Source organism: Diceros bicornis, chromosome 29, assembly GCF_020826845.1.
Source record: "Diceros bicornis minor isolate mBicDic1 chromosome 29, mDicBic1.mat.cur, whole genome shotgun sequence".
Lineage (NCBI taxonomy): Eukaryota > Metazoa > Chordata > Mammalia > Perissodactyla > Rhinocerotidae > Diceros > Diceros bicornis.
This window is the reverse complement of record NC_080768.1, coordinates 37,848,699-37,875,472: the sequence shown is the minus strand read 5'-3', so window position 1 is coordinate 37,875,472 and position 26,774 is coordinate 37,848,699. Positions and strand designations below refer to the sequence as shown.

Here is a 26,774-nt window from a genome sequence, read left to right as displayed (position 1 = left end):
TTTATCTGGATAGAACTTAGAGACAGAAGTTAGCATGGCTCAGGGCACAAAGGAGGTCAGAATGACAGAGACCATCTGAATGTAAGGGAAATTTTGCATTCCTTATCTGTTGACTTTTGTCCCAGGAGGAATGACAGATGTTCCAATTTATGGAAATAAGGCAAAAAAGAGCTTTCTCCATCACCTGCATCCCCCCATGCATACACATGCACACATGTTTAATTACACAGCTGTTTGGTGAGCAGCTTGATGAGCAGGGCTCTTTGCAGGTGCTCGGGTAGGTAAAGGATGACTGTCTCGAGGTGCCGTTACTCCTTCGAAGCAGCTTTTAGTTTAAATGGGGAGATGCAAACTTAGGAAAAACTAAATTGTACTAGTTTGAATGGTTCAGGACCAAGCGAAGTTGCAAACTCTGAATGATTAGTAGAGACAATCACTGTCCAAAGAATCAGAGGATGATTCAGGCACTGTACATTGTAAGCAAGGACAGACAGAAGAAGGGATGGTGCTGGGAACTGAAGGCTCAGTGCAACTGAACTACAGGGATGTCCTCTGCCTCCACATACAGCACATGCTTGAGCAGTCACCATCCTCACACCCTCCTTCTGGAGTCTTCAGCCCCCTCTCCCACCTGCCTCCAGGCACAGCCCTGTGAGAGGAAGCCACACACAGGGCGCCATACAGCCTCATCCTTATGTGGCTCTTGGCTTACTCCAACCCTGGGGTTCAAAGCAAGTTGATGTTCCCTAGGATGGCATGCCATCCTGTGAGGTGTTCCCTTATTTTTACTGAAGGGAAGAGGATCTTAGTTCTATTAATGGAGAAGACCCCTTATACTAAGAAAGCCCCTCTTTGGCAAAGTTTTTCAGGTTTACCTTGGAAATTGAGCTCTTCAACTTCCTGAAAGTCAGTGTAGAAAACATTTAAGTCTATACGTGTATGTGTATGTGTGCATGTTTATGTGCATGTATTTATGTGTGTGCATATCTGCACGTGTGTGTGTATTTGACAGTCCAACTGATTAATCTTATTTATAGACCAAAATTGAACGCCTACTATGTACCAGGCCCTATGTTGGAAATACATAAATGAATCAGACATTCCCTCTTCTCCAGGCCTGTAATCAAGTAGTAAAGGAAGCCAGAGTTGTTGGAAAATTAAAGTGCAGTGAGAACAAAAGAGGAGAAAAGATGAAAGAAATTAAGTGAGTGAATCTGGGACCCTAAGAGTTCATTTTGGAACTATTTCGGAATAGAGGTCAATGTCAGACATTTGTAAGACTTTAGAAAATCTCCAGTTTAAAACTTTTGATGGATTTGACTGTGTCCACTTATCTTATCGAACTATTTTCCAGCCAGCTTTTGCCACCAAATTGTAACTGTTGACTAAAGATTGATCATTTGTGTTGGCCGATCAGGAAAAATCCTCTAACAACCCACATACCTGGTGATAGTTACATGGAAACTGTCAGTTGGAAAATGAAAGAAGTATTTTGTAGCTGTTGGGATCTTATCTCCCTGGATTGTAGGCCTAATATTTTATTTATTTTCCTAGAAATGTTCACATAGAACTCCAAAATAAGTTAATCATACCCTTTTAAAATATACATTGTGCATTACTTTCATGTTCAAAATAAACATAACACATACAGGCAGATGAAAAAAAGCCTGAATTGCCTGTGTTCTTTTTTTCCAATCTGTGGTGTAAGCCTATATCATAAAACTCATTTTAAAAATACACATACTCTTTCTCTCTCCAAATACATCTTCCAGGAGAGACAGATTAGAATCTTGGTGGGAGGAAGAGAAGCACTATAGTTACTTCTGAAACCCCACCTGCCCCATCCACAAATGTTGGTTTTAAATAGCTGCGAAATTCAAATGATAGTTCAATGAATTTTCCCATCCAGGTAACCAAAAAGAAAGGACCATTTGGATATTTCTCTAAAGGTTAAGCATTTCTCCAGAGTTCAACTTACCCGTAATATGTTTTAATGATTATTCATTTCATTTGTTCATCCATTCAAATATTTACTGAGACCTCTATGTGTCAAGCACTCCACTGAGCTTGGTTAACAGAAAGACAAAAATATATGCCTCTTTGAATATTAGATTTTAATGCAGCATTTCAGAAAATTATTTTCAAAGGTAAAATATATAATATGTCAGATGGTGAAGTGCTATGGAGAAAGAAGAGAGAAAACAGATAGGCTGTGGGGTAAGGGGTTTGCAGTTTAACCAGAGCAGTCAAGAAAGGCCTTAACAGAGGGTGACATTTGAAGATCTGAGGGAGCCACGTGCAGATCTGGGAATGAGGAGGGGGAACAGCAACGGCAAGGCCCTGAGGCAGGCGTGTGCAAAAGAGAGAGTAAAGGGATGTGAGGCAGAGGTACTTAGATAGTCAAATTCATGGAGACAAAAAGTAGAATGGTGGTGGCCAGGGGCTGGGAGGAGAGAGGGAGGGGCAGTCCTTGTTCACTGGCTACAGAGTTTCAGTTTTATGAAATGAAAAGAGTTCTGTGGATGGATGGTGGTGATGGCAACACACCAATGTGAATGTACTACTGCCACTGAACTGAACACTTAAAAATGGTTAAGATGGCCTATTTTATGTTATGTGTGTTTTGGCATCACCAAAACAACTTTTTAAATGTAAGATTAGATTCTGGATCTATTTTGAAGACAGAGCCAACTGAATGTGCCACTGAGCTGGATAGGGTTGAAAGAAGATCAGAGGACCACTCAAGTTTTAGCCTGTGCAAACTGGATGGAACTAGAATGCAGAGCGCTGTGGGAGGAAGCAGTTTTGAATGGAAGATGAAGAGCTTGGTTTTAGACATGGAGACATTTCATAGTTAACACTCTCTTGTTTTTCTTTTTTGGGGGGAGAAGGGGGTATTCTAGGCTCATTTTTGGCATTTTATGAAATTTGGGCTAATACTCTAGTCCAGGTCACTCCACTTTCCCATCTGAATAATTGTAATTTGTCTCCACACCAGTCTCCCAGCTTCTGCTCTTGTTGCCACACTTTAGCCCCCTCTCAACACAGCAGTCAGAGTGATCCTGTAATATTTCAGTCCGATGGCTTCCCTCAAGCTTGGATTAAAGGCCAAGTTATCACGGTAGCCTGCAAGTCTTCACATTATCTCGACCTCCCGCATTGTGTGTATATACAGTTGACTGTCTTTATTCAAGGTAGTTATTCTATAAATCCCCCCCACCCCAAAACTGAATTAACCAATACTGAACCATTACTCGTAGGGGAGATATGTACCTAGGTACATTTACATATGTAAATAGGTTCTGGTACCAATTCCAATAAGGGGCAAGAGGTTCCCCCCACCAATAAGCAATTCTCTGGATACCAGCTGGGTGTCCTACAATTCATCTCAATTCTAACGCTATCTACCTGGAGATAGCATCAGATTCCACAGGTTAAGGGTCAGTCCTACAAGACTGCCCCCCACCCCCAACTTCAGACACGTCCAGGTTGTTACCTTACTTCTGACCAACTGGCTATAAATCAGAGGTTCTCAAGACCCTCCCCCCCCAGGTTTGATTAACATTCTAGAGCAGCTCACAGAACTCAGAGAAACATTTTGCTTATGAGATTATTGGTTTATTATGAAAAGATATAACTCAGGAACAGCCAGATGGAAGAGATGCGTAGAGCAAAGTATGAGGAAAGGGTGCAGAGCTTCCAAGCTCTCTCTGGGCATGCCACTCTCCCAGCACCTCCATGTGTTCACCAACCCCAGGAGCTCTTTGAACCCTATCCTTTGAATTTTTATGGAGGCTTCATTACATAGGCAGGTTGATTAAATCATTGGCCATTGGTGATTGATTCGACCCCCAGCCCTTCTCCCCTCCCTGGAGATCAGGGGGTGGGACTGAAAGTGCCAGCCCTCTAATCACTCGGTTGGTTCTCCTGGTAACCAGCACACAACCTTAGATGAGTCCAAAAGTCACCTCATTAACATAACAAAAGACACCTATATGCTCTCACCACTTAGGAAATTCCGAGACACTTAGGAGCTCTGTGCCAGAAATGGGGACGAAGATCAAATATATATTTCTTATTATAAATAATCACAACATCTGTCTATCTGTACACATATATCACATAGATTATAATCTTAACAAATAACTCGTACTGGTAGAGTCTATTTTCTTTATATTAAAAAAGAGAAAATGAGGTTCAGAAGTGTTAAGTGACTTGCCTGTGACAGTCCCACTAATAGAGTCCAAAGTTGGGACTCAAACCCCAACAATTGGCCCCAAAGTTGGAACTTCTTGCACTACTACGCTGGCTGCTCCCTACCGTCTCCATCCTCTGGTCATCTCTGCATGAGAGCTGAAACAAGAAGACAGAGTGTCACCTGTTCAGCCTCAGCTGGGAACATGCACGTGGGCTGCTCTGTTCACGTCCCTGAGTGACCACAAAGCATCACCAGTATTTATTTTGGGATTCCAAATAAATTTTAATGAGTAGGCAAATTTACAAATACAAATCTGTGAATAATATAGTATCATGATGAGGAGCTATATTTATATATCTACTCTATTTAGATACACCAAGTCTACTGGGAAGTCGGTCTGAGCAGTTGGAAAGGAATTGCTGGTCTTACCAGAGCTGCCGCCTGCCTGGAGAACAAATGTTATTGTTAACAGAGGCTGTTAATGGAAGAAAAAATACAGGTCTTCAGATGGATCCTTGACTGTGCTCCTTTAGAATAAAAAAGATGTAATTACATGACTTCCAATATACCCTTCTGTGTCTTCCTCTTTATCTAATTTAGGAACTTAGCTAATTACCTATTCAATAGCCTCAATCACTCAATTTAAGAACAAAGCAGGCAAAATATATTGAGATCCACTGTGTCAAGAGCTTTCTAAGAAGCAGTTCACGTAATGTCATATCTTCCATGTTTTCGAAAAATTTTTAAAAATGAAGAATAGAGATAATTTTCAATTCAACTCTATGCCAAGCAAGTATATGGGGAGATTAGTATATAAAGAAGCATTTGACCTGTCAAAAAAGACTTGTATAAATAGCATCTGTAGAGACGGCAGCTTGCCAGAATAATTTCAATATGCCTCAGGATGCTAAAAAAGAGAACTCTTTCTGGAATATGAGATTATTATGAAATCTCCCACTCATGAGTTAGGTCTTTATTTTTGTTCAAAGCAAAGGGTCATTGTGATTAAAAATAACAATCGTAGGGGCCGGCCGGGTGGCATAGCGGTTAACTGCGCGCTCTCCGCTTTGGCGGCCCGGGGTTCGCAGGTTCAGATCCCGGGTGCGGCCCGACACACCGCTTGTCAAGCCATGCTGTGGCGGCGTCCCATATAAAGTAGAGGAAGATGGGCACGGATGTTAGCCCAGGGCCAATCTTCCTCAGCAAAAAGAGGAGGATTGGCATGGATGTTAGCCTAGGGCTGATCTTCCTCACACAAAAAATAAATAAATAAAATAACAATCGTAGTTTACATTTATTGAGGTGTTTGCTCCATTTCTACGTTGTTCACCTATATTAACTCTCTTAATTTACATATACATTCTCTGAAGTAGGTACAATTATTATCTCCACTTTATAGATTAGGAAATGGAGACATCTAAGGGTTAAATAACAAGTGTAGATTGAAAGAGGGAAAAATATGGAGTTCCTCCTCCTGAAAATGATCAGTACTTCACTCTTCCGTGCCCTTTGTTTCCCATATTCTCTGGCCCCAATATATTTGAGAATCATTGAGTCACGGTTATTTTCTAGATTTTATACGATGTTTTCTTTTCTAAAATCAACAGTTTCTCTTAGTAAATATATGAATTTTGCTATTCCTTGTTACATTGTAAATCAAACAAGATCAGGAATGTTTCTACAAATAGGTTAGGCCACTGTGATGATGGTAAATAGGGAGATCTCCTGCCATGTGTCCCAGAGGAAAGTCACTTATACAAGTCACAGTGGAGTCACGTGTGTCAGTGTGCCTGTGTCAGGCTGACCCAGGGGAAGGCAGAGCAGGGAGCTCTGTGGCTGTGGTGATTTGAAGGCCACTATTTCCATGAAGCTTGCTCCAACCCATCTGGTCAAACCTGCAATTCCACCTTTAAACTTATCTTCTTGGAGTGTTGAAGGCTCTGTAATTTCACACAAGCCTATTAAGAGGCCAATGCTGCAGGGAAGCAGCCTGCAGCCATGACTTAACATAGAGTTTGGCAGGCTGTCTGCTGCAAGCGAGATAAAGACCTGGCCATATGAGATAGATGTCTATAAGCAGGCAAGAGGGATTAACAGAAGAACTGAAAGGACACCAAAGGTTATCTTCGTGTACCTAAGGCGGGCTCGTGTGTGACAGAGAGAGAAAGAGCACAATCTCATTTATAAAGTGATTCAAAGGAGACATTGACAATTAGGGCTTTTTTTGCCATTCACATTTCGCCTTCAAATCCTTTTTAGACCAGGTCTCTTGAAAATTACTACCAACACTTCTGCTTCCTGGGGCATTTTGATTGACCAGGCAACTGGTACAGCTCCAAGGTGAGAGTTGCTGAAGATGCATTCGGAGTTCTAGCAGATGACTAAAAGAGGTGACAATCTCTGTGTCCTCAGCTGATGCAGTGAAAAAGCCAATACTCAGTTCTCTGACAGCTGTGGATCCATCATGACTACTGATTATTCTTCAGGGAAATCACAGAGGCCAGGAATCCTTAGCCCTTGGGAAGAAATGAGAGGAGGCCCAGAAGAGACACCACCGCAGGACAGAGAGAGAAAGGAAGAGACATGTGTCTATTCTGTCCTGCACGCAGTGTCCTACCAACCCCAGGAAGTAAAAACAACTATCTGAGCTTTAATTTAACCCATTGTTTAACTTGATGCCATAATCCACGACTTCACGTTAGGAGTACAGTCCACTTTATGCACAAAACAATCTGTAATCAAAAATCGTGTTGTAGAAAAAAACAAATCTTGTGAAAACACATAAAAAATTGCCCGGCTGCTATGTTATTAGTTGCCTGTATCCATTGAGATCTAAGGCACTGCCGTGGGACCCAAAGGTAAAAACATATTTCATGTTCTATGAGTTTCCATTTGCATCATATCAATATCTAGACCAGGAAGACAGTATTTCGCACGTATGTTGTTATTTAATATATGGTTAAAAATCACTTGAGTACAATTCAAATAATAGATTGTTTCAGAGTCGATTTATTTATTTCTGTTTTCTTAACATCCAATTCACATCACAAAAACAAAAACCAAAACCGGTTCCATTTTTGGGGTTGCTAATAGCAATCATAAACATAGTGATAACCTCCAAGGCTAAAATCGAGATTGTGTGGGGGCTGCTTTGCTCAAAGTCTGAAAATGTGTCATCTATCCTCTGCCATACAGGATACATCTAAACCTTCCTCCAATAAAGCGGCTCTTTAAATATTTGGAATGAACTACTTGGTCCCTTCTGAATCTTCACAGTAGGGTGACAATTTCCCAGGCCTTTCTTGGGTCAGGCATCCAACATGGCTAAAATTGTCTTTTAATTACTGAGAATAAATTTACTCCATAGCTTTAGGTTTTGTTTGTTTGGAAACAGCTTTTGAAGATGCAAAGCCATTTGCTTCCTGATTCCATTTTCAAGGCTTTTGCATATATACTATTTAAAAAACGAAAGAATTGTTTTAGAAATTGTGTGTTCTTTGTTTAATTGCCTGGTACCCCGCAGTCTGCGCCTGCCGGCAGGGGGATGAATTCAGAAGGTTAAGCATTGGAACATCCTGTACATCGTAATGACTGTAGTATGGAGTAATGCAGACTCTTCTTTAACTGGGACTGCAGCAAACCCTAATCTTAAGTGAGGTTTTCTTAGCTTCAACTCACAGGGAAGAGAGATTCCATAGTGCAAGTCTAAGATTGAACATACCAGCATTCCTCACATTATCCTTAAGATGAGTGATGTGACAAAATGCAGTGGTTTCCAAACTCTGCTCCACAGAGCCCAAGGTCCCTTACTTGGGGTCCCCTAAGTGCAATGCTTGCAATTTGATTGGAAACTGACTGATGTTTGAGACCCCTAACTCCATTTTTACTAGAGCAGCTATGCTTTGTCTATTTTACATATTAGTTTCAAATTAAGGTTTTCTTGAAAACAAGATTCTTCTACTTTCCTTTCTTCACTCTCATTTTTTTTAAAGCCCTAGTGTAGTTGTTAAGGTCACTAGCTTTGAAATCAGAAATAAGTAGATTCGATCTGGTTTTTCCACTTAGTAGTTCTACGACTTTAATGTCTTTAAACCATGATTTTCTCATCTGTAAAATGGGTTAATAATGTTCATAAGGTGGTTTTGAGGATTAAATATGATAACAATGACTCCTTCATCCTTTCTTCTCTTGGCTTCCTCAATATCACCTCTATCTGTTAGGGTTTGATCAAAGGAGTACAACCCCCATGATTGATATAGAATAAGGAACTTATTAAAAAGATTAGACCTCATACAATTATCAGAATTGGTGAGGCAGTCTATGTAATGCTGTTTCTTCTGCATCTAGTATTGGGCCTGAAATCAGCAGGGCCAGCAATCAGGAAGGAAAAATGGCCATGAGGTAGAGAAGAGCAAAGACATTGTGCTTATGAGAGAAAACTGGAACCCAGGAGGACAAACTGGAGGCTGTGTCTGAGTCTTAGTGCTCTACCGTCATTGATATGAGTGACCCGTGGGATAGCCTGGGGCTCGCACCAGATTCCTGCACCCACGTCTGGCCCAGCAACACTGGAGGTGGAGATTCAGTGGGAGATGGAGATGCCAGTGGGCCTGGATCCTACCCCATGCATCAAGGTGAGATAGCAGATCAGCAATGCTCTGCTATCAGGGAGTACTAACTGCTCCTCCACTCTCCTCCACTCTCTTCTCTTCACCTGCACCATCTTCATTGATGATCTAACCATCCCTATGGCTTTAATTACCACCTATATGTTGATGACTCCTTGGTCTATTAGAATATTCCTTCCCCTGACTTTTCTATCATTTATGTTGACATGCTGGGGCTAGAATGACACAGACATGAAATAGCATGCCACTGGCATTCTATCCCTCATCAATGACAGACTTGGCTAATAGATTGATACAATCTTTCTCTATCATCTAGAGTGAGGGCTCATAATCTTTCATAGCACCCTGGCAGCCACTACCAACCAATCAAAATTGATACATGAACTGCATTATATTTGCTATTTCTAGAGGAGTAGGTAGAATTCATTTAGATGGAGCTTAATGGAGATAAACAGTAACATCTGAACAATCAAGTATAAAAGTAGAGGCAATGAAGGTTTGGCTAGCAGAAACCTGTGTGGAGAGGACTTAGAATTGATTGATGGCGGGTTCAGTATGAGTACAGATTAGAGTGCGCCAGGGTTGCCAGATACTCTCTCTCCCTCTCTCTCTCTCACACACACACGCACACTTATACTAGAAGCTTTAAGGGTATAGATAGAATTAATGGTGCACAAAGGCTGTGACAGTCCTGCTCTACTTTGTACTGATGAAACCTTCAGTTTGAGAGTCGTAGTTTAAGAATGTCATCAACATCCAGCAGGTAATGATAGAGATGATGCAGGGAACCTGAACCCGTATTATAATGAAGAACACTGTCAAAGTACCAGTGGCCTTTCAGCCTGGTAAACAACCTTAGGGGATGTGATAACTTTCTTCAAGTATTTGATGTACTTAAAGAGACGAGAATAACCTTGTGCACAAAGCAGAACTCAGGCCAGTGGGTAGAATTCAGCCGTGTTTTAAAAAGAATAGCCTCAAAATGCAAGCAAATACAAACAATTCTGCTTGTGAACAAACTTCATGCATCCCCCATGGGGCTTTAGACTAGACTAATGGTTTCTTCAAACCTTGCACCTTGGGGAGCTTTAAAAAATAAGAGACTTCTAGGCTCTACTCTAAACTGACTGCATTACAGTCATCTGGGATGAGGCCTGGAATTTGTGTTAACAACTCCCACTTGATTCTCTAGTGGCCCATGTGAGTTACTGGACTACTGGACAAGATGAGCTCTAAAGAGCTTTTCATATTTCTGTGACTCTATTCCTAGTCACCTGTCACAGGAGGCAGTATGCATAGTGTGCTTAGGAGCATGGACTCCTGAGCAGAATGTATGGGTTCAAAACCCAGCTGTGTCTCCAACTAGCTCTGTGATCTTGAGTAAGTCTCTGTGCCTCAATATCCTTATTTGTCAAATCAGGATAAAATAGTGTCTGCTCGTAGGGTGTTGTGAAGAGCAAATGAGTAAATGGGTCAAGTAAGCACAAGAGCGCTTGTATATGGCATATAATATAAGTATTAGCTACTGTTTTTTCTACTGGAAGATAACAAATCCATTTACAGGACAGTTTGATTAATGAATGTTTAAGAAGTGAAGGAGGAAGAAATAATTCAAAACCAAATACCTTATTGTTTTTACTTTCATATTATTAATCATCTTTCAAAATGGTTCCAGCTTTAGTAAACATTATAATACAGAACATATGTAAATATTTCCTTTGAGTGTTGCAAGGTTATCAAAGCATAAATGTGAATATGAAATTTACTTTCTAGTGATGTAAAACAATAGACTTTGTAGGGAGTGAATGAGGATAGAACAGAAACAGGCCTAAGTGAAGTCTCTAGTTTGCTGAGGTTTCTGTGTAGAACCACATCCACCTAACATTTTTTTTTAATAAAGTGAAATGTGCAGATCTTGGATATACAATCGATGATTTTGGTAAATGAATATACCCTATAACCACCATCCCAATCAAGATACAGAACATATCTGTTAATCTGAAAATCTTGTGTCCCCTTCCAGTCAATCTCCACCACCAAAAGGCAACACTGTTCTGAATTCTATCATTGCAGAAGACCTTTGCTGTTCTGATACTTGATGTGAATGAAATCAGACAGTATGTGCTCTTTTGTGTCTGACTTCTTTACCTCATCTTATGTTTTTTGAGACTCATTTATGTGGTTACATAAATCAGTAGTTTGTTTTTTAGTTTCCAGGTATTATTCCATTCTATGAATACATCATAATTTGCTTATTGATTCTTATGTTGATGAACATTTAGATTGTTTTGAGTTTTTGGCTATTGTGAATAAAGCTGCCATAAACATTTTTGTACAAGATTTTTTTTAAACTAAGTTTTTGTTCCTTGTGGGTAAATGTCTGGGACTAGAATTTCTGAGTCATAGGGTAAGTATATGTTTAACTTTATAAGAAACTAACAGTTTTCCCAAGTGGTTGTATCATTTTACAGTCTCCTCAGGAGTGTATGAGAATTCCAGTTGTCCCACATGGTCATTTACATTTGGTATTGTTTATTTGTTGTTAGCATTTGTAGTGGATGTGAGGTGGTATTTAATTGTTCTTTTAATTTGCAATTCCCTCATGACAAATAATGTTGAGTACCTTTTCACAAACTTATTGACCATTTTTATGTCTTCTTTTATGACATATCTGATCAAGTATTTTGTCCTTTGAAAAAATTGGCTTGTTTGTCTTTTATTATTGATTTGTAGGAGTTAATTATATATTTTGGACACAAATCCTGTAGCAGATATATGTATTGCAAATACTTTTTCCCAGGATGTGGCTTACTTTTTTGTTTTATTAGTGGTGACTTTTATAAACAGAAGCTTTTGATTTTTATAACATTCAATTTATCATTTTTTTATGTTCGATGCATTTTATTTCCTAAGAAATCTGTGCCCAAGTTCATGAAGGTATTCTCCTGTATTTTTCTAGAAGCTTTATAGTTCAGCTTTTACATTTATATCTATAATCAGTCTTAATTTTAATGTGTGTTGTGAGGCAGAGTTTGTTGGTTTCATGCACTTATCCAGTTGTTCCAGCACCGTTTGTTGAAAAAGATTTCTTCCCCCATTGAGTTGCCTTGACACCTTTGTTGAAAATCAATTAACCGTTTGTGTGTAGGTCTAGTTATAGACTCTATTCTGTTCCATTGATGTAACTTGTCCATCCTTATGCTAATGCAAAATGGTTGTGATTACATCAACTATTATAGCAAATCTTGAAATCCTCAAGTGAGTCCTCAAACTTTTTTCTTTTTTAAAATTGTTTTGGCCAGTCTATGTCCTTTGATTTCCACATAAATTTTAGAATCCACTTGTCTATTTCTACAAAGAACCTGTTGGAATTTTGATTGAGTTTGCATTGAGTCTATAGGAGAACTGATATCTTACCAATATTGATTCTTTTAGTTTGTGAATATGGTGTATATATCTCTGTGCCGATTCAGGTTTCTCTTAATTTCTCTCAACAATGTTTTGTAGTTTTCAATCTTATCCATCTTTTATTAAATTTATTCCTATGTGTTTTAAAATGATTTTTGATACTATCACAATGGTATTTTTTGAAATTTTATTTTCTAGTTTTTTGCAGGTATTTTAAGAATACAATTGATTGTTTTATATTGGCCTTCTATTGTGACCTTACTAAATTCACTTATCCTAGTAGTTATTTTGTAAGTCCCTTAGAATCTTATATATAAAAATATCATATTATCTATGAATAAAGACAGTTTTACTTCTTCATTTCCAATTTGCATGCCTTTTTCTTTTCTTATTGCACTGCCTAAAATCTCCCATGCAATGTTGAGTAGAAATGATAACAGCACCATTCTTGCCTATTTCCTGATCTTAGGAAACTGTTCAACATTTGATCACTTAATATAATATTAGTTGTAGATTTTTGACAGACGCTGTTTATTAAATTAAGGAAGTTCTCTTCTAGTATGCTGAGAATTTTGATCACAAATGGATATTGAAATTTATCTAATGCTTTTTTCTGCATCTATTAAGAGTGTATTATGTTCTCCTTTTGTCTGTTAATATAGTGAATTATGTTATTTGATTTTCAAATGTTAATCTTCCTGGTATAAACACACTTGGTTATGATGGAACTGATATATGTATGTACGTATGATGTATACATACATGTATGTATATATATGATATATGTATATAACTGATATATGTATGTATATGTGATGTATACATACATACACACATATCTATAACTATATTGTGTTTCTGATTTGCTAATTTTTCAAGAAATTTTCTGTCATATTTATGACAAATATTGGTTTACAATTTTATTTTCTTTTAGAGTCTGTCAACTTTTTTATTAGTATTGTCCTGGCTCAAAAACAAGTTTGGAAGTGTTTCTTCCTCCTCTGCTGAAAAGTTTGTATAAGCTGATAATATGCAATCCTTTAATGTTTGATAGAATTATCCAGTGAAACTCTCTGACTTTAGAGCTTTCTTTGTGGGAAAGTTTTGTATAACAAATTCAATTTCATTAACAGATAAATAGCTATCCTGATGTTTTATTTCATTTTGTGTTAGCTTTGGTCTGTTAAATTTTTAAGGACATTTGCCCATCTTATATATTTTTTCAAGTTTGTTGGCATAAAATTCTTTGTAATATTCTCTTATTATCCTTTTAGAATGTCTGTAGAATCTGTATTAATAGCAACTCTTTTATTTGATAACATATATATATATATATATTTTTTTTTTTTTAGCCTCCAGCAGACATTTGAGGGGTAATAATTGTATTAATCCTTTCTGAGAAGCAGGTTTGGGTTTTGTTATTTTTTTTCTGTAGCCATTTTTAATGATTTTATTTCTATTTCATTTTCTTTATTCTTCTCTTTATTGTTTCTTTCCTTCTACTTTATTTTGGTTTAATTATTTTATCTTTTTCTAGTTTCATAGAATTTAAACTTTGACCATTGATTTTAAGTCTTTCTTCCCTTCTAATATAACACTATAAATTTCCCTCTAAAAACTGCTTAAACTAAACTTTTTGATATGCAGTATTTTCGTTATTATTCAGTTCAAAATATTTCCTAATTTCCCTTTGGAGTTTTTTCTTTGATCATAGATTATTTAGAAATATTTCAAGTCTTTTTTTAAGATAAATATTATTATTATTATATTTTTCTAATTTAATTCAATTGTAGTCAAAGAAACCATTCTACAAAATGTAATTATTTGAAATTTAGTGAGATTTTTTAATGGTTCAGCATATTCTCTATCTTAGGTTACTTCCCATACACACTTGAAAAGATTGTGTAATCTGCAGTTGTTGAGCGTAGTGTTCTATAAATATCAGCACAAGACGGTTGATAGTTTTGTTCAAATCTTTACATTTTACTGATATTTTTATCTTAGTGTTCTATCAACTACTGACAGAGGGGTGTTAAAATCTTCTGTTTTTATGGACTTTCTTTCTTTCTGTAGTTCTATCAGTTCTTGCCTCATGTATACTTAAGCTTTATTATTAGCTAAATTATATTTACAATTGTTAGGTTCTCCTGATGAATCTCTCCCTTTATCACTATAAAACATCCTCTTTCTTTCTGGTAATATTTCTTGTCCTGAAGTCTATTTTGTCTGGTATAAGTATAGGCACTTCCCCTTTCTTATGCTTACTGTTTGCATGGTATGTCTTTTTCCATCTTTTTACTTGCAGCCTTCAAGAGTGTGCACAGTACATCTCTTGAGGACAGTGTATATTTAAATCTTGCTTTTTATCCAGGGTGACAATTTCTGCCTTTCTGATTGTTAGTCCAGTTACATATAATTATTGATATGGTTGAATTTAACTTGATCATTTTGCTATTTGTTTTTTATTAGTTCCATCTGTTTTCTATTTTTCTGTTCCTTGTTTCCTGCTTTCTTCTGAGTTAATGAAATACTTTTTATTTTTCTATTTTATTTTCTTTATAGATTCTTTACCTTTATATCTTTGTATTTGTTTCTAGGGGATTAGAGTATACATCCTTAAATGACCACTGTCTATTTAGAGTTAATATTTATCCTTTCATGTAAAATATAATGATCTCTCAACAGTATGGTTCTACTCCTACCCATTCTTGTGCTATTGTTGTCACATATTTCACATGTACATACATTATAAACACCACAATGTACAGTAGGATGTTACAATTTTTGCTTTAAATAGTTTGCTGTCTTCAAATAAATTTAGAGGCATAAAAAAAGATACATATCCACATATTAATCATTTATGGTTCTTCCATTTTTTCCTGTAGATATGAGTTTATGTCTGGTATCATTTGCCTTCCACCTGGAGAACTTTATAAGCATTTCTGTAATGTAGGTCTGGCAAACTATTCTCTTAGTTTTTGTTTATTGAAAATGTTCTTATTCCACTTTTAATTTTGAAGGATATTTTTGCTGGATATAGAATTCTGGGTTGATAGTTGTTTTGTTTGTTTGTTTCTTTTCTTTCACCACTTTTTGTTCCTCGAACAGTCCAAGCCCATTTCCACTTCTGGCTCTCTGCGCTTGCTGTTTACTCTCCCTGGACAGCTCTTTAACCAGTTCTTCACATCACAGCCTAATTCTCATCCCTCTGGTTTCATTTCACTCTTCTCAGAGAACTCTGTTGACTATACAATCCAAAATCATCCTTCTTCCCTGTTTCTTTCTTGTTATCCTGTGTACATCCTGGGTAGCACTTTCACAATATTTAATTATGTTTTTATTCATTTGCTTGTTTCTTGTCTTTCTACATGACTAGCTCCATAAAAAACGATTTATTCTGTCTGTTTTATTCTCTCCTACAATCTTGGCATTCAGCAAAATACCAGGCACCATAATAAAGGCATAATGATGTTTCTCTAATGGAGAATGACTGCACCTGAAGTTGCAGGGACTTCTAAAGTCTAGCTTTGCTAGACTCGAAAAGACATATTGAGTAGTCGTATACCACTAAACTCTCCAGGACCATCTGTTTTACACACTGTGCTAGGGAATATAAATACGAAGGTGATGCATCTTCAAGAAGCTTTTTCCAGATTCTCTGTTAGAAAAAATCTCCTCCTCTAGTTCCCAGAACATTTCACTTCATCCTGACCATGGTACTTTTTATGATCTACCTTGCACGGTTGCTGTTTGTATACATATCTTCTCTCCAACTGGACTGGCAGCTCCTTGCTGGCAGGGACTAGATTTCCTAGCACTTATTGGCAATCCTGCAGAAATAACCTTTAGGTCTGCAAAGGCTTTAGGATACTCTTAATATGGTAATGCACTGAAAATGAATTGAATAAGAAAGTTAGCATTTTTGTTTAATGAGATTCTCTAGTTCTCGGAGGAAAAAGGAGCTGTATAATTCCAAAGTAATTAGGATTTCAGCTGAGCATTAATAAAGCCTTAAGTTCCCACCAAGGACACTGTGTCATGTGTGGAGGAGGACTCCTCTGCCCCTTCTCTGCCTTTGTTCTTGTTTATATGCACTGCCTTTCTGGTTTATGCTCCCTGTAGTTTGCATCGCAATAAAATGCCAAATATTTCCTACCCACACCTCTGTTTGACTGCAGAGCATGAGAACTGTAATGGAAAGCAACAGATCAGAATATTTTTTGGATTTGTTGGTGATCTTAAAAATGCCCATTTTTAAACATAAATATTTATGCCTGTTGCCGTCTGAACCTCCATTTGTTATGAGCAGAGCTTTGATTAGTCTGTAGTCTGAAGAAGGCCCATATAACTACTAGTTACCATTTATTATGACAAGATTCATGGAGAACTCTGGAGGGAGGAAGGCCTGAAGCTGATTTTCATATTCTGATTCCATGCATAAAAGAGGAGAACAGATCAGCCCTGGATAAGCATTCAGACAACCCACATGCTGGTTGTGATAACTTATAGCCTCTGGGTTTGGGGACTCCAGTAATCTTTCTGAACCATGCACACCTGTGAAACAGAAAGGCCATGTAAGCACAGCTCTTCTTTATGGAATAGCATCTTTCTGAAAAAGACCCAGTATTGTTCTGACAAATTCAAGTCACCAAAAAGAGTGTGAGTCTATGGGGCACTACATTTTAAGGTGTGTATGTATGTTGGGGGTTGGGTTACATAAAAGTCTGAAACTTTTTGTATATTCCCAGGCCCCATTTAAAGTTTACAGAATCAGAATCTCCAGAAGCTGTCCTGGGAATCTGCGTTTTAGCATGATCACTGGAGGATGCATCCACACTCGGAAGTTTGGGAGTCATTGCTTGAGGGAAAATTGTCTATTTCATCTCTGAACTGTCAGTTTGTGCCTGGAAAGTTTGGAGCCCCTTAGATCACTTCCGAAGAAGATCTGCAGTTTTACTGTTTTTTTTTTCCATAAATGAATTGACTTTTACTGGAACAATTAGGTAAGTCAGGGCCCAATTACGTGATTGAAACTAAAAGAAAAACACCAAGTTGGTCCAACCCAGCTTGTCACGTGACAGGTCAAATAGGTTTCTCTGAAGCATTGAGCCATAAAAATTCGAAAGTCTCCAGGAAGTTCTGCTTTTTTCACGTTATCGGCATGAGAACAATTCTGATGACACTGCAACATTCAGTAAGCAGGACTCATTGGATGTGATCAGAAAGAAACCTTGTTCTTGCCCTCCTCTGCCCTTTCAAACCGGCTCTGTGAGGTTCATTCTTTCCTACTCCCTTGGATAAAAACTAGAGTAAGTTTCATGAATTTTTACTCACTTTTAAGCAGTAAAAAGTTCTTGAATCTCATTCCTAGGTACATAAAATTTCTATGTCATTAACTGAAATAGCCAGGGTAGAAAAATAATTTTAAAATATCTCCAGACTTTATTAAAAGCTGGTTTTTCCCTTCCTCAGCTCAGTTCTGCCTATTTGCTGTGGAAGAAGAGAGTGTGGAAGGCTCCTCTCTTTTTCTCTTCCCAGGGCTTTTGCTTTTTTTCCTTTCTCACAGCAGGTTGCCTCAGGTTCCTCCAGGGCTGAGGGATGCAGGGCATCAGGTTAGAAACGCAAGAGAGATTAAAGTTTTCCTGATAGATACATGTACAGAGCTGGCATAGATGCTGCCTGACTTGGCAGGGGTTGCAAAGTGACTCTTCTTCTCATGGGGTGATTTCACGGCTTTTTCAGAAACTCAGCATTACTTGATATGGGCTAAGTATCTCCTCTGGGGTCACTCTAAGCCCCTAGAGATCCAGCTGACCACTTCTAGCATCTTTCTGCTGAGGTCTCATTGCCCCCAACTCCAGTATCTAAGACATCACCAAACCAGCTCCTCTTATACACGGTGCACACATGGTCTGTGGGAAATGTTCACATGTCTTTTGCTGTGACAAGCTCTGAGAATACAGGCCGTGCCCAATCCTGCCACCTCTCTTACTTTGCCATCAGAGTCGCTAACCAGCCACAGTCTCTAGTCCTTTGGATCTTGCAGGTGGTGTAGAGTCCAGGACCCTCCTTCCCAAGTACAAGAAGGCACTCCCTGAGCTCTCTAGGTAGTTCCATTGAATCCTTTCCCATAGGTCTGAAGTGAACAAGAAAGACTCCCCCTCGGACATAGAGGAGGGGAAGTGGAACTCACAGTACAATATAGTTCTCTTTAAGAAATTCTCTACCTAGTTCTTTGTTTCTTCTCCAATCTCTTTTTTGACTGGTGGTGAGTGGCAGCTCAGGGTTGGAAATTGGCTCTCAACGATTACCTTTGGATGTCCTGACCTGGGGCTCTCATAGCTCACTTGAGCAACGTGTGTGTAGTTAGCATGTAGTTAGCATCTATATCTTAGGGCTTCATCTCAGACATTGGGACATAAAGGGTTCCAATTAACATCTCTTTGAAATCATAATAATACCTAATTTATGTTAATCACTTGTTATGTACCAGACACTCTTTCATAAATGCTTTATTTCACTCAGTCCTCCCCACAATACTATAATACTAAATAACAGAGAAGTCCAGAGAAGTCAAATAATTTGTATAAAGTCACCCAGGTAGCAGGTTCCAACACTGTGCATTATTTTCTTTTTAGGAAAATAAGAATGATTTTGTCTCTTAGAAAGAAGATACCATGCATTCTCGATGAAAAAAAAAATGCTACAATTGTTTAATAGCCTGGCTTTTACAATGGTAAGACAGAATGTTAAAGCAGAATTAGTACCAACAACTCTCATTTACTAAGCATTTTAATATATCTTACTCTCTTACATCTTACAACATTTGTGCTGTGGATGGCCTGGTCTTCATCTTGTAGATGAGGAAACTGAGGCCAGAAAGAAATTACGTGCCTTCTCCTAGATCACACAACCATGAATAATTGGAGCCAGGATTTAAATCCAAAATTTCAGATCATGAGTATGTGTTTACTTTTCTCTCTCTCTGATGGGACATACTAGCATGAGGAATATGCCCCATTGTGGGTCTGAGCTGTGGCAAATGTTTCAAGTTGTTTGCTTAAAGCTGCTTTCTAACATGTTTGACGCCAGATGAGTCAATAGTACAAAGGAGTCAAGGTTTTTACTAAACTCCTTGAAAGCAAAGAGCATTTTATTCATCTTGGAATCTCTAGTGCCTGGTCCAAAGTTGATACTTTTTAATAAGTGAGTTAAATGAATAAACAAATGAATGAATAGCTTTCTTTTAAACTCTCTGGTGGAAAGTAAGCTTTCATGTGAATTAGATTAATATGTTATCCTTCTCCTGGGTATTTACATTTTATAAGATGATCCTGGAAGAAGAAGCCAATGAATGATGTCTGCAGTTGAATTTCTGATTCTGCCGTTGGAATAGAGGTGGAAGAGGAATTGACACAGAGTTTTTCTCTAAAGTCTCAAGTTTCATTGCAGAGATGGCAGCTTGCTATGTCTATATGCCTTAAGGAAAAAGTAGAATCCTTCTTTGTTTGGGTTACAAAATGACCAGAAACATTTTGCCTCAGAGAAGTATGTTCTAATGATTTCAGTTACCCAGAAATGGAGCAGGCTGCTTCTAACATATTCACAGTTATACTTCTGCTAAGGGACCTTGTGGCTGGGCTCTGGAAGAAAGGATTGAAGTGTCACTGGTGGGGTGGACCAAATGGCCTCTAAGATCCTCCATCTCTGAACTTTTGGGGATTTTAGGATTCATTCAGTTGGTTGATGACGAGAATGCAGCTAACCAGGTCTGTCTATTGTCCACAGGTCTGAGGCGCAATTACAGATGTACCATCTGCAGTGTCTCTCTAAACTCAATAGAACAGTATCATGCCCACCTGAAAGGATCGAAACACCAGACCAAGTAGGTATTTTCATACTTTCATTCTTTAGTCCTCTGTATGTAATTTAGCTGGATGAATAAAGGCTAAAAAAAGGCGGAGTAAATTTTACTTATTTCAAAATAAGTAGATGGAAACTACATCTCTTTATCTCCAAAATTTCCTTGATATTTACACTGCCTAAGATTCCAGAATCTGTCTAGCATTACTTGAAGAATGGCTTCCTCTTTTCTTGGCACAAGTAATGACAGGTATTTTGGGTTTATTTTTTTCATTTTTTAAATTTAATCAATGACAGTTCAATGCATTTTTGCGAACTTCAGGAAACTTTTAGATCTACACTAAGTGTTTTTAAATAAACAGTGTTATCTCATTTGGAGGATGTGTCAGACTTCAGTGTTGTGAAGTCAAATTCTATGAATGTCTTCTACCACTTTCCATTTCTAGATGAATGTTGTTGATTAGTACAGAAACCTAACAAATTCCCTGGTATATTAAGTCATTCACATACATAGCTATTTCCAATTTTTTTTAAGTGGCATGAATCATGTAAATAACTAATTCAGGTAGTACCTCCAGCTTCAGAAAAATATCTCTCTCTCTATCTGTACATAAAAGACTTCATGTGGCAAACTCTCTGCTAGGCATTTTCACATCTATTATCTCATTTATTCTCCTTAACTACCTTGAGATAAATATCATTGACCCATCATTGGATATGAGAAAACTGAGGCTGAGAGAGACTAAGTAACTTCCCAACATTACCTTCCCCACAAATGGCGGAGCCAGGACTGAACCTCGTGGTGTTTAACTCATGCTCCTATGTATTCCATCTCTCTCAGTTACCACAGGCAGGCTTGGAATGGAGGAGTGCCGGGAGTACTATGCTGAATTTTGAAAAAGAGGGCATCACTGCCCTGGTGTGCGTGATTTAATAAATATGCGTGACTTCCGAAGGATACATCTCCTTCGGTGATGTATCATACGGTGCTGCCTTCTTTCCAATAAACAGGACATAGTTCATTTCTACCTCCACAGCTCGAGCTTGGTCTCCCGAAGAGTGACACGAGAGAACTATGAGGAAAATAATTGTAACAGCTTTGTCTCGAATGCCTGTTTCGTCTGCCTTTATACCTAATAGGGACATCGTGTGCGTGTGTGTGCGCGTGCGTGTGTGTGAGTGTTCCATAATTTTCTCGTAGTATCCCTGTCAGGTTTGTTATCAAGTTTATGCTGGCCTCGCTGAACAAATCGAGAGATCCTCCCTCTATTTCTAATCCTCAATGAGTTTGTGTTTGGTAAACTGCTGTTGTTTCTTACTATGTTAGGAAAAATTCATTGGTGAAGTCATCCGGGGGTTATACTGTGGGAAGTTTTTTTTTTAGAAATGTAATTTCTTTAATAGAGCACTCTTCATATTTTCTATTTCTTCTTGTATCAGCTTTAATAAATTTTCTTTGATCATTTTGTTAGAAGCTTATCAATCTTTATTTGTCTTTTTGATGAATGAATGTTGGGGCTTGTCGATTTTCCTCTATGTACAGTATTTTTCTGCCATTTAAAAAATTATTTCCTTTTTTCTGCTTCCTTTGGACTTAATTTGCATTTCCTCTCTAGCTTCTTTTTATGAAAGTACAGTTTACTAATTTTTCAGTGTTTCTTTTTTTCTAATATATGCATTTAAGGCTCTCAATATGCCTCAATAGATTGTTTTAGCTGCATTCTGCAAGTTATTTTGTGTATTCCAGAAGTTTTAATATGTAGTATTTTCATTATTATTTATTTCAACATATTTTCTATTTTTTACTGTGATTTCTTCTTTTACTCATGGTTATTAGGAAGTGTTTTGCTTAAAATCCCATATTTGGGGCATTTTTCTAGCTATAATTTTGTGATTGATTTGTACTTGGAGTCTACGGTGGCCAGAAGAACCATGAGAAACAGAGGTAGTTAAAAACCTCCAACTATAAATATGGATTTGCCTATGTGTCCTCTTAATTCTATCTTTTTTTTCTTTGCTTTATATATTTAAAGGTATATTATTAGATGCTTACAAATTTGGGATTTTTAATGTATTCCTATTGAATTGGCCCTTTTTATCACCTTTTGTTATCATGAAATGTCCTTCTTTGTTACCAGTAATACTTACTTAAAGTATACCAACATCAGCTACACCAACTCTTCAAAGCTTTCAAAAGCTTTTCCTTTAAATTTTATCCAGCTTTTATTTTGTTCTCAGATGCAAGGTTGGTGTGATACCAGTCACTCCATCAGAGCTGGAAATGGAAGTCAGCCAAATAGTCCTTAACTGGTCTAATCTCATCAATGAAACAACATAAGTATTAAGGTGTCAGTAATTTTCAAGGTCTTATATTTGTATTTTTAGCAATAATTTTTAGAGAAGTGTTGAGATGAGTAAAGATTATTAAATTATGTAGTGGGAAGAGCACTGAATTTTGAGTCAGGAGATTTTATTTCTAGTGCAACTTTGCCACTGAGTGACCTTGGGCCCTGACAAGTCTTTAAGTCTCAGGTCTATCATAGATAAGTGATTACTAATGACAGGAATATGATAAATGTTCATCCACTTTCCATATCTCACTCATGATCCTGATACTCTTTCCTACTGATCCTGAATTCAGTCTTAAAATTCATCTTAAAACAAGTTCCCAGGCAGCCTTTACATTTTTATTGGAGCTAACAATGTCCCCCAAAATTAGGTCCTCTCAGAACCTGAGAATATGACGTTAGTTGTAGATAGGGTCTTTGCAGATGTAAACAGTTAAGAATATCAACATGAAATCATTCTGGATTTAGCACAGGCCCTATATCCAATGCCTGGTGTCGTTAGGAGACAAAGGAAAGGGAGACTTGGACACACAGCGAGGGGGCCATGTGAAGACAGAGGAGGAGACTGGGGTTATGTTTCCACAAGTGCAGGAACACCAGGAGCCAGCAGGGTCTGGAAGAGACAAGGAAGGAGTCTCCTCTCCAGCTTTTGAAGAAATGTGTTCTACTGACATCTTGATTTCAGATTTTTCTCCTCTAGATCTATGAGAATAAATTTCTGTTGTTTTAAGCCACCCAGTTTGTGGTACTTTTTTTAAGGCAGCCCTAGGAAATTAATACAGTGTGAAACCTACTTTGTTCCACAAGTATCCCTTCACTCACATTTTCCTGGGCAACTGCTTACTCTGCCTATCCCAATAATGACAATGATGATGATGACGAAGATGGTGATGATGGCGATGATGCCACCACTGACAATAGGAGTGGAACATCTGTGCCACTGGAGTCCAGCAACAAATTAAAATGCTTTGAAGGTGTTATTATATCTAATATGTGCATCCCTGAAATTGACCAGATGTTCACATTTCCTTTTTATAGGTTAGAAGATTGAGTCTCAGAGAAGTTAAATGACTTGTTCAAGGCCCCCAAAATGATTGGTTGGCAGAGCCAAGAGCAGAAGTCAGGTTATTGGTCATCATTACTATTACTGTTATAATAATACTTAAATAATGCTATCATCATCGTATTGCTCTTTAGTAGGAGTAAAGAGTATTTTTCTTTTTTGCGCAAATGTCATAAACATCAAAATGGCAGTCAAATTTTGCTCCATCATTAAATAGCAAAAAAAATATTAAGTATCTAATGAGATTAAAGGTTTAGAAATGCAAATGATCACACTGGCATACAAAGCAATTGCCCATTAGTAGATTTTTCAGGGTTCCAGAGGATCTAGTCTGTCAATTAGTACAAATGATTAAAATGAAATTTAAAGGCACATGAGCACAAACCATAGACTAATGAACAATTCCCACGTAATGTATAAATTTGAGTTCAGGGAACACTTCAAGCCTCAGGACATTATATTACCCAGAAATAAAGGATATAAAAGTTGTCATTACTTATTTTGATACTTCACTAGGTTGAAAATGAGACACAAGTGTCTAAGAGAATAAATCAGACTGACCAAATGTTAGTGGCAATTTATAAATTTGTTTCTTCCTTTGAGAAGAAGCCTTAGATGGTAATATCCATTGCTTTTTCTGCAGTTTTTCCCAATTATTATGAACCCACCAGACAAAGCCTTCATACTATTCATTTCCCCATTATAGTCATTTATTTGTGAAGTGGCTGAATGGATGTTCAGGCTAATTTTCAGAACTGGAATATATTTGCTTTAAATACCTTGGAATTCAGTTCCTACATTCAGGATAGTAGTTATCGGAGGAGTGAACAATAATAAATAAGATAGTTTTGCAAGATATGCCAACCATCAAGAACCTTCTGTACTTAAATAAATGTAGCTTAAAAACTCAAGATGTTCTCTTTGGAAACAAGCAAATAAACAACAAATCAATGCATGGACTTCTTCAAGATATAAAAAAATATAGATGTTCTTTGTGGAATTTTCAATGTGGTTCACTGGCACTTACTAAGAATTTCAATAACCAAAAGGATTGGGACTTTGGTTTTGTACTATTTTTTTTCATGAGAAAGTTTTTCTTTTCTGAAATTTCTAAACTATATATCATCAGTAAAGTCCTGAGATGAGCAGGGAATAAGACAGTATTGAAAATAGAGCTGTCATTTCCCAAAGAGTGCCAAGTTATTTCTCTTCAGCTGATCATCATTTGTAAGCTGCTTAGAAAGGCTTGGAGTAAAGAGCCAAATCTAGAACCCAAGGCTACTGCTTTGCTTGTCCCATTTTGTGATTCTGGTTGTGAAAAATAGCTCTTCTAGAAAATGGGGCTTATGGAGTGTTACCAAGTCTTTCTAGCCAAGGGGAATCCCAGACACTGTAAATAGGGTGCCTGCTGCAGCCCAGAGATGAGGATGTGGCAGGGCCTGAGGGTCAAAGAGAGTTCTCTAATTAGCCCTGTTTTTTATAGAACATTCACGTCCACTATTGTCAAGAGCTCTCCCTTCTCTGAGGAAGGCCTTTGATGAAACTGAGTCCAATTTCTCAAATGGAAGAGACAGAAGCTTGTAGAAAGAATTCCAGAGAAGCCAGAAAAAACTCGTCTATCTATTTATCTACCTGCCTATCTATATAGCACTAATGCACAGGCAAATCTAACAGCTCTGTATTTGCTGAGTCTCACTAGCATGCTTTTGCTCTATATGCCATACCCAGGGGTGCATTACAATTACAGTATGTGGATAGATTAGGCCTTTCTCAGGCTTGAAAAGAACTAAATAGGGAGCACTTTCATTGTTTCATATTAATTCTAAAATTACCGATGACACTTAATATTCTTTAGCTCACTCATTTCCCACCCCCTTCCTTCTTGGGGGACTTGTAATCATTATTTCAGGCTTGAAATTTGCATGAGTCAGAGTAGTTCTGAGCTGATGATTTAATGTCTCAGGTTTAATTGTGGACCCTGTTGAATACCTCTCATGCTCTTTGTCATACTGCTTCAGATAGTCACCCAGTACCCATCACCAAGGGTGCAAGGCCGTTAGCTGACTTGGTTCTGAGCAGTGCATCTGCATCAAGAAAGAAAACAACTGGAGAGAAGGTGGTAGAGCAGGACAGGCCTGGCCTGGGAGGCAGACAGCCAGAGTCCAGCGTCAGTTCCGCTTCTTAAACCCTGTGTGGCTTGTAACAACTTTAAAAAATTATTTTTGAATTGACCTGTTGAGATGCAATTTACATACAATAAAACACATGGATTTTAGGTGTTCAGAGTGAAGGATTTTGGCACTTATATACACCATGCAACTACCAGCCCATTCAAGACAGAGAACATTTTCATAACCACCAGAGGTTCTCTTGGGCCTCTTTTCAGTCAATCCCCCACCCCAGCCTGCTGATATCTGTCACCATAGCTTAGTTTTGCCTGTTGTAGAACTTAGTGGAATAATATAGTGTATATTCTTTTCTGTCTGGCTTCTTTCACTCAGCATAACGTTTTTGAGCTTCAGTTATATTGTTGCATGTAACAGTAGTTCTTTCTTTCCCAGTGTGGCTTTGAACAGATCATGTCCCCTCACTGAGCTTCAGTGCCTTCATTGGGAACACAGGGGGGTTGGAATATGGCATAGTCAAGGTCTCCATCAATTCTAACTTTCTCTAATTTTATGACTTTGAGGTTTAGCTTCTTTAACTTTTTCATATTTTCCAGCTGGCAGAAGATTGGCTGTAAAATAATTCTTCTTTAGTGTTTAGTTCTTTACCGCCCAGAGTGGGCCCAGAAGCTGAGCAACCCTTTAAGAATTAGGTCCTGTGAGAGGAAAGGTGCCCTGGAAGCCTGTTTCTTCTGTCCTTAAATGAAAGGCAAAGGGGCATTTCAAATGCCTATGACTTGGGGCAAAAGGGGCAAAGTTGGTTGTTTTAGGAGCAAGTAGAGAAAGAAGCTTATTTTAACTTTATTTCATGCTATGAATACAGAGCACAAAGTCTGGTGGCTTCTCAGGCAGATAGGGACAGGTAAGAGGGACTCAGGAAGGTTCTAAAGGAGACCTTGACTTCTTACCTGAGCGGTTCAGCCTTCTGGATTTTTACTCATTCTGGGTCTTCTGTAAGTTACCGTAACCCCTTCTCATGCATTCCACCAAAGTTCATTAGAAATTAGAGTATGTCTGTTGGTAAACTATCTTTAGCTGACATTGACTTTTACTCCAACCAAACTTTATTAGAATGTTGAATTTGGCCAGCATTTGTCTAAT

The 26,774-nt window shown here is 37.9% G+C and overlaps 1 protein-coding gene across 3 annotated transcripts in view; it reads left to right on the top strand.

The window, feature by feature from the left end:
- ZMAT4 (zinc finger matrin-type 4) overlaps positions 1 to 26,774 on the top strand; it is a 326,969-nt gene that overhangs the window by 267,684 nt on the left and 32,511 nt on the right. For all 3 annotated transcript variants that reach the window (XM_058525273.1, XM_058525274.1, XM_058525275.1), the window contains one exon: positions 20,023 to 20,119. In XM_058525273.1, coding sequence (XP_058381256.1) covers positions 20,023 to 20,119 — 97 coding nt within the window. The remainder of the gene's footprint in view (positions 1 to 20,022; positions 20,120 to 26,774) is intronic.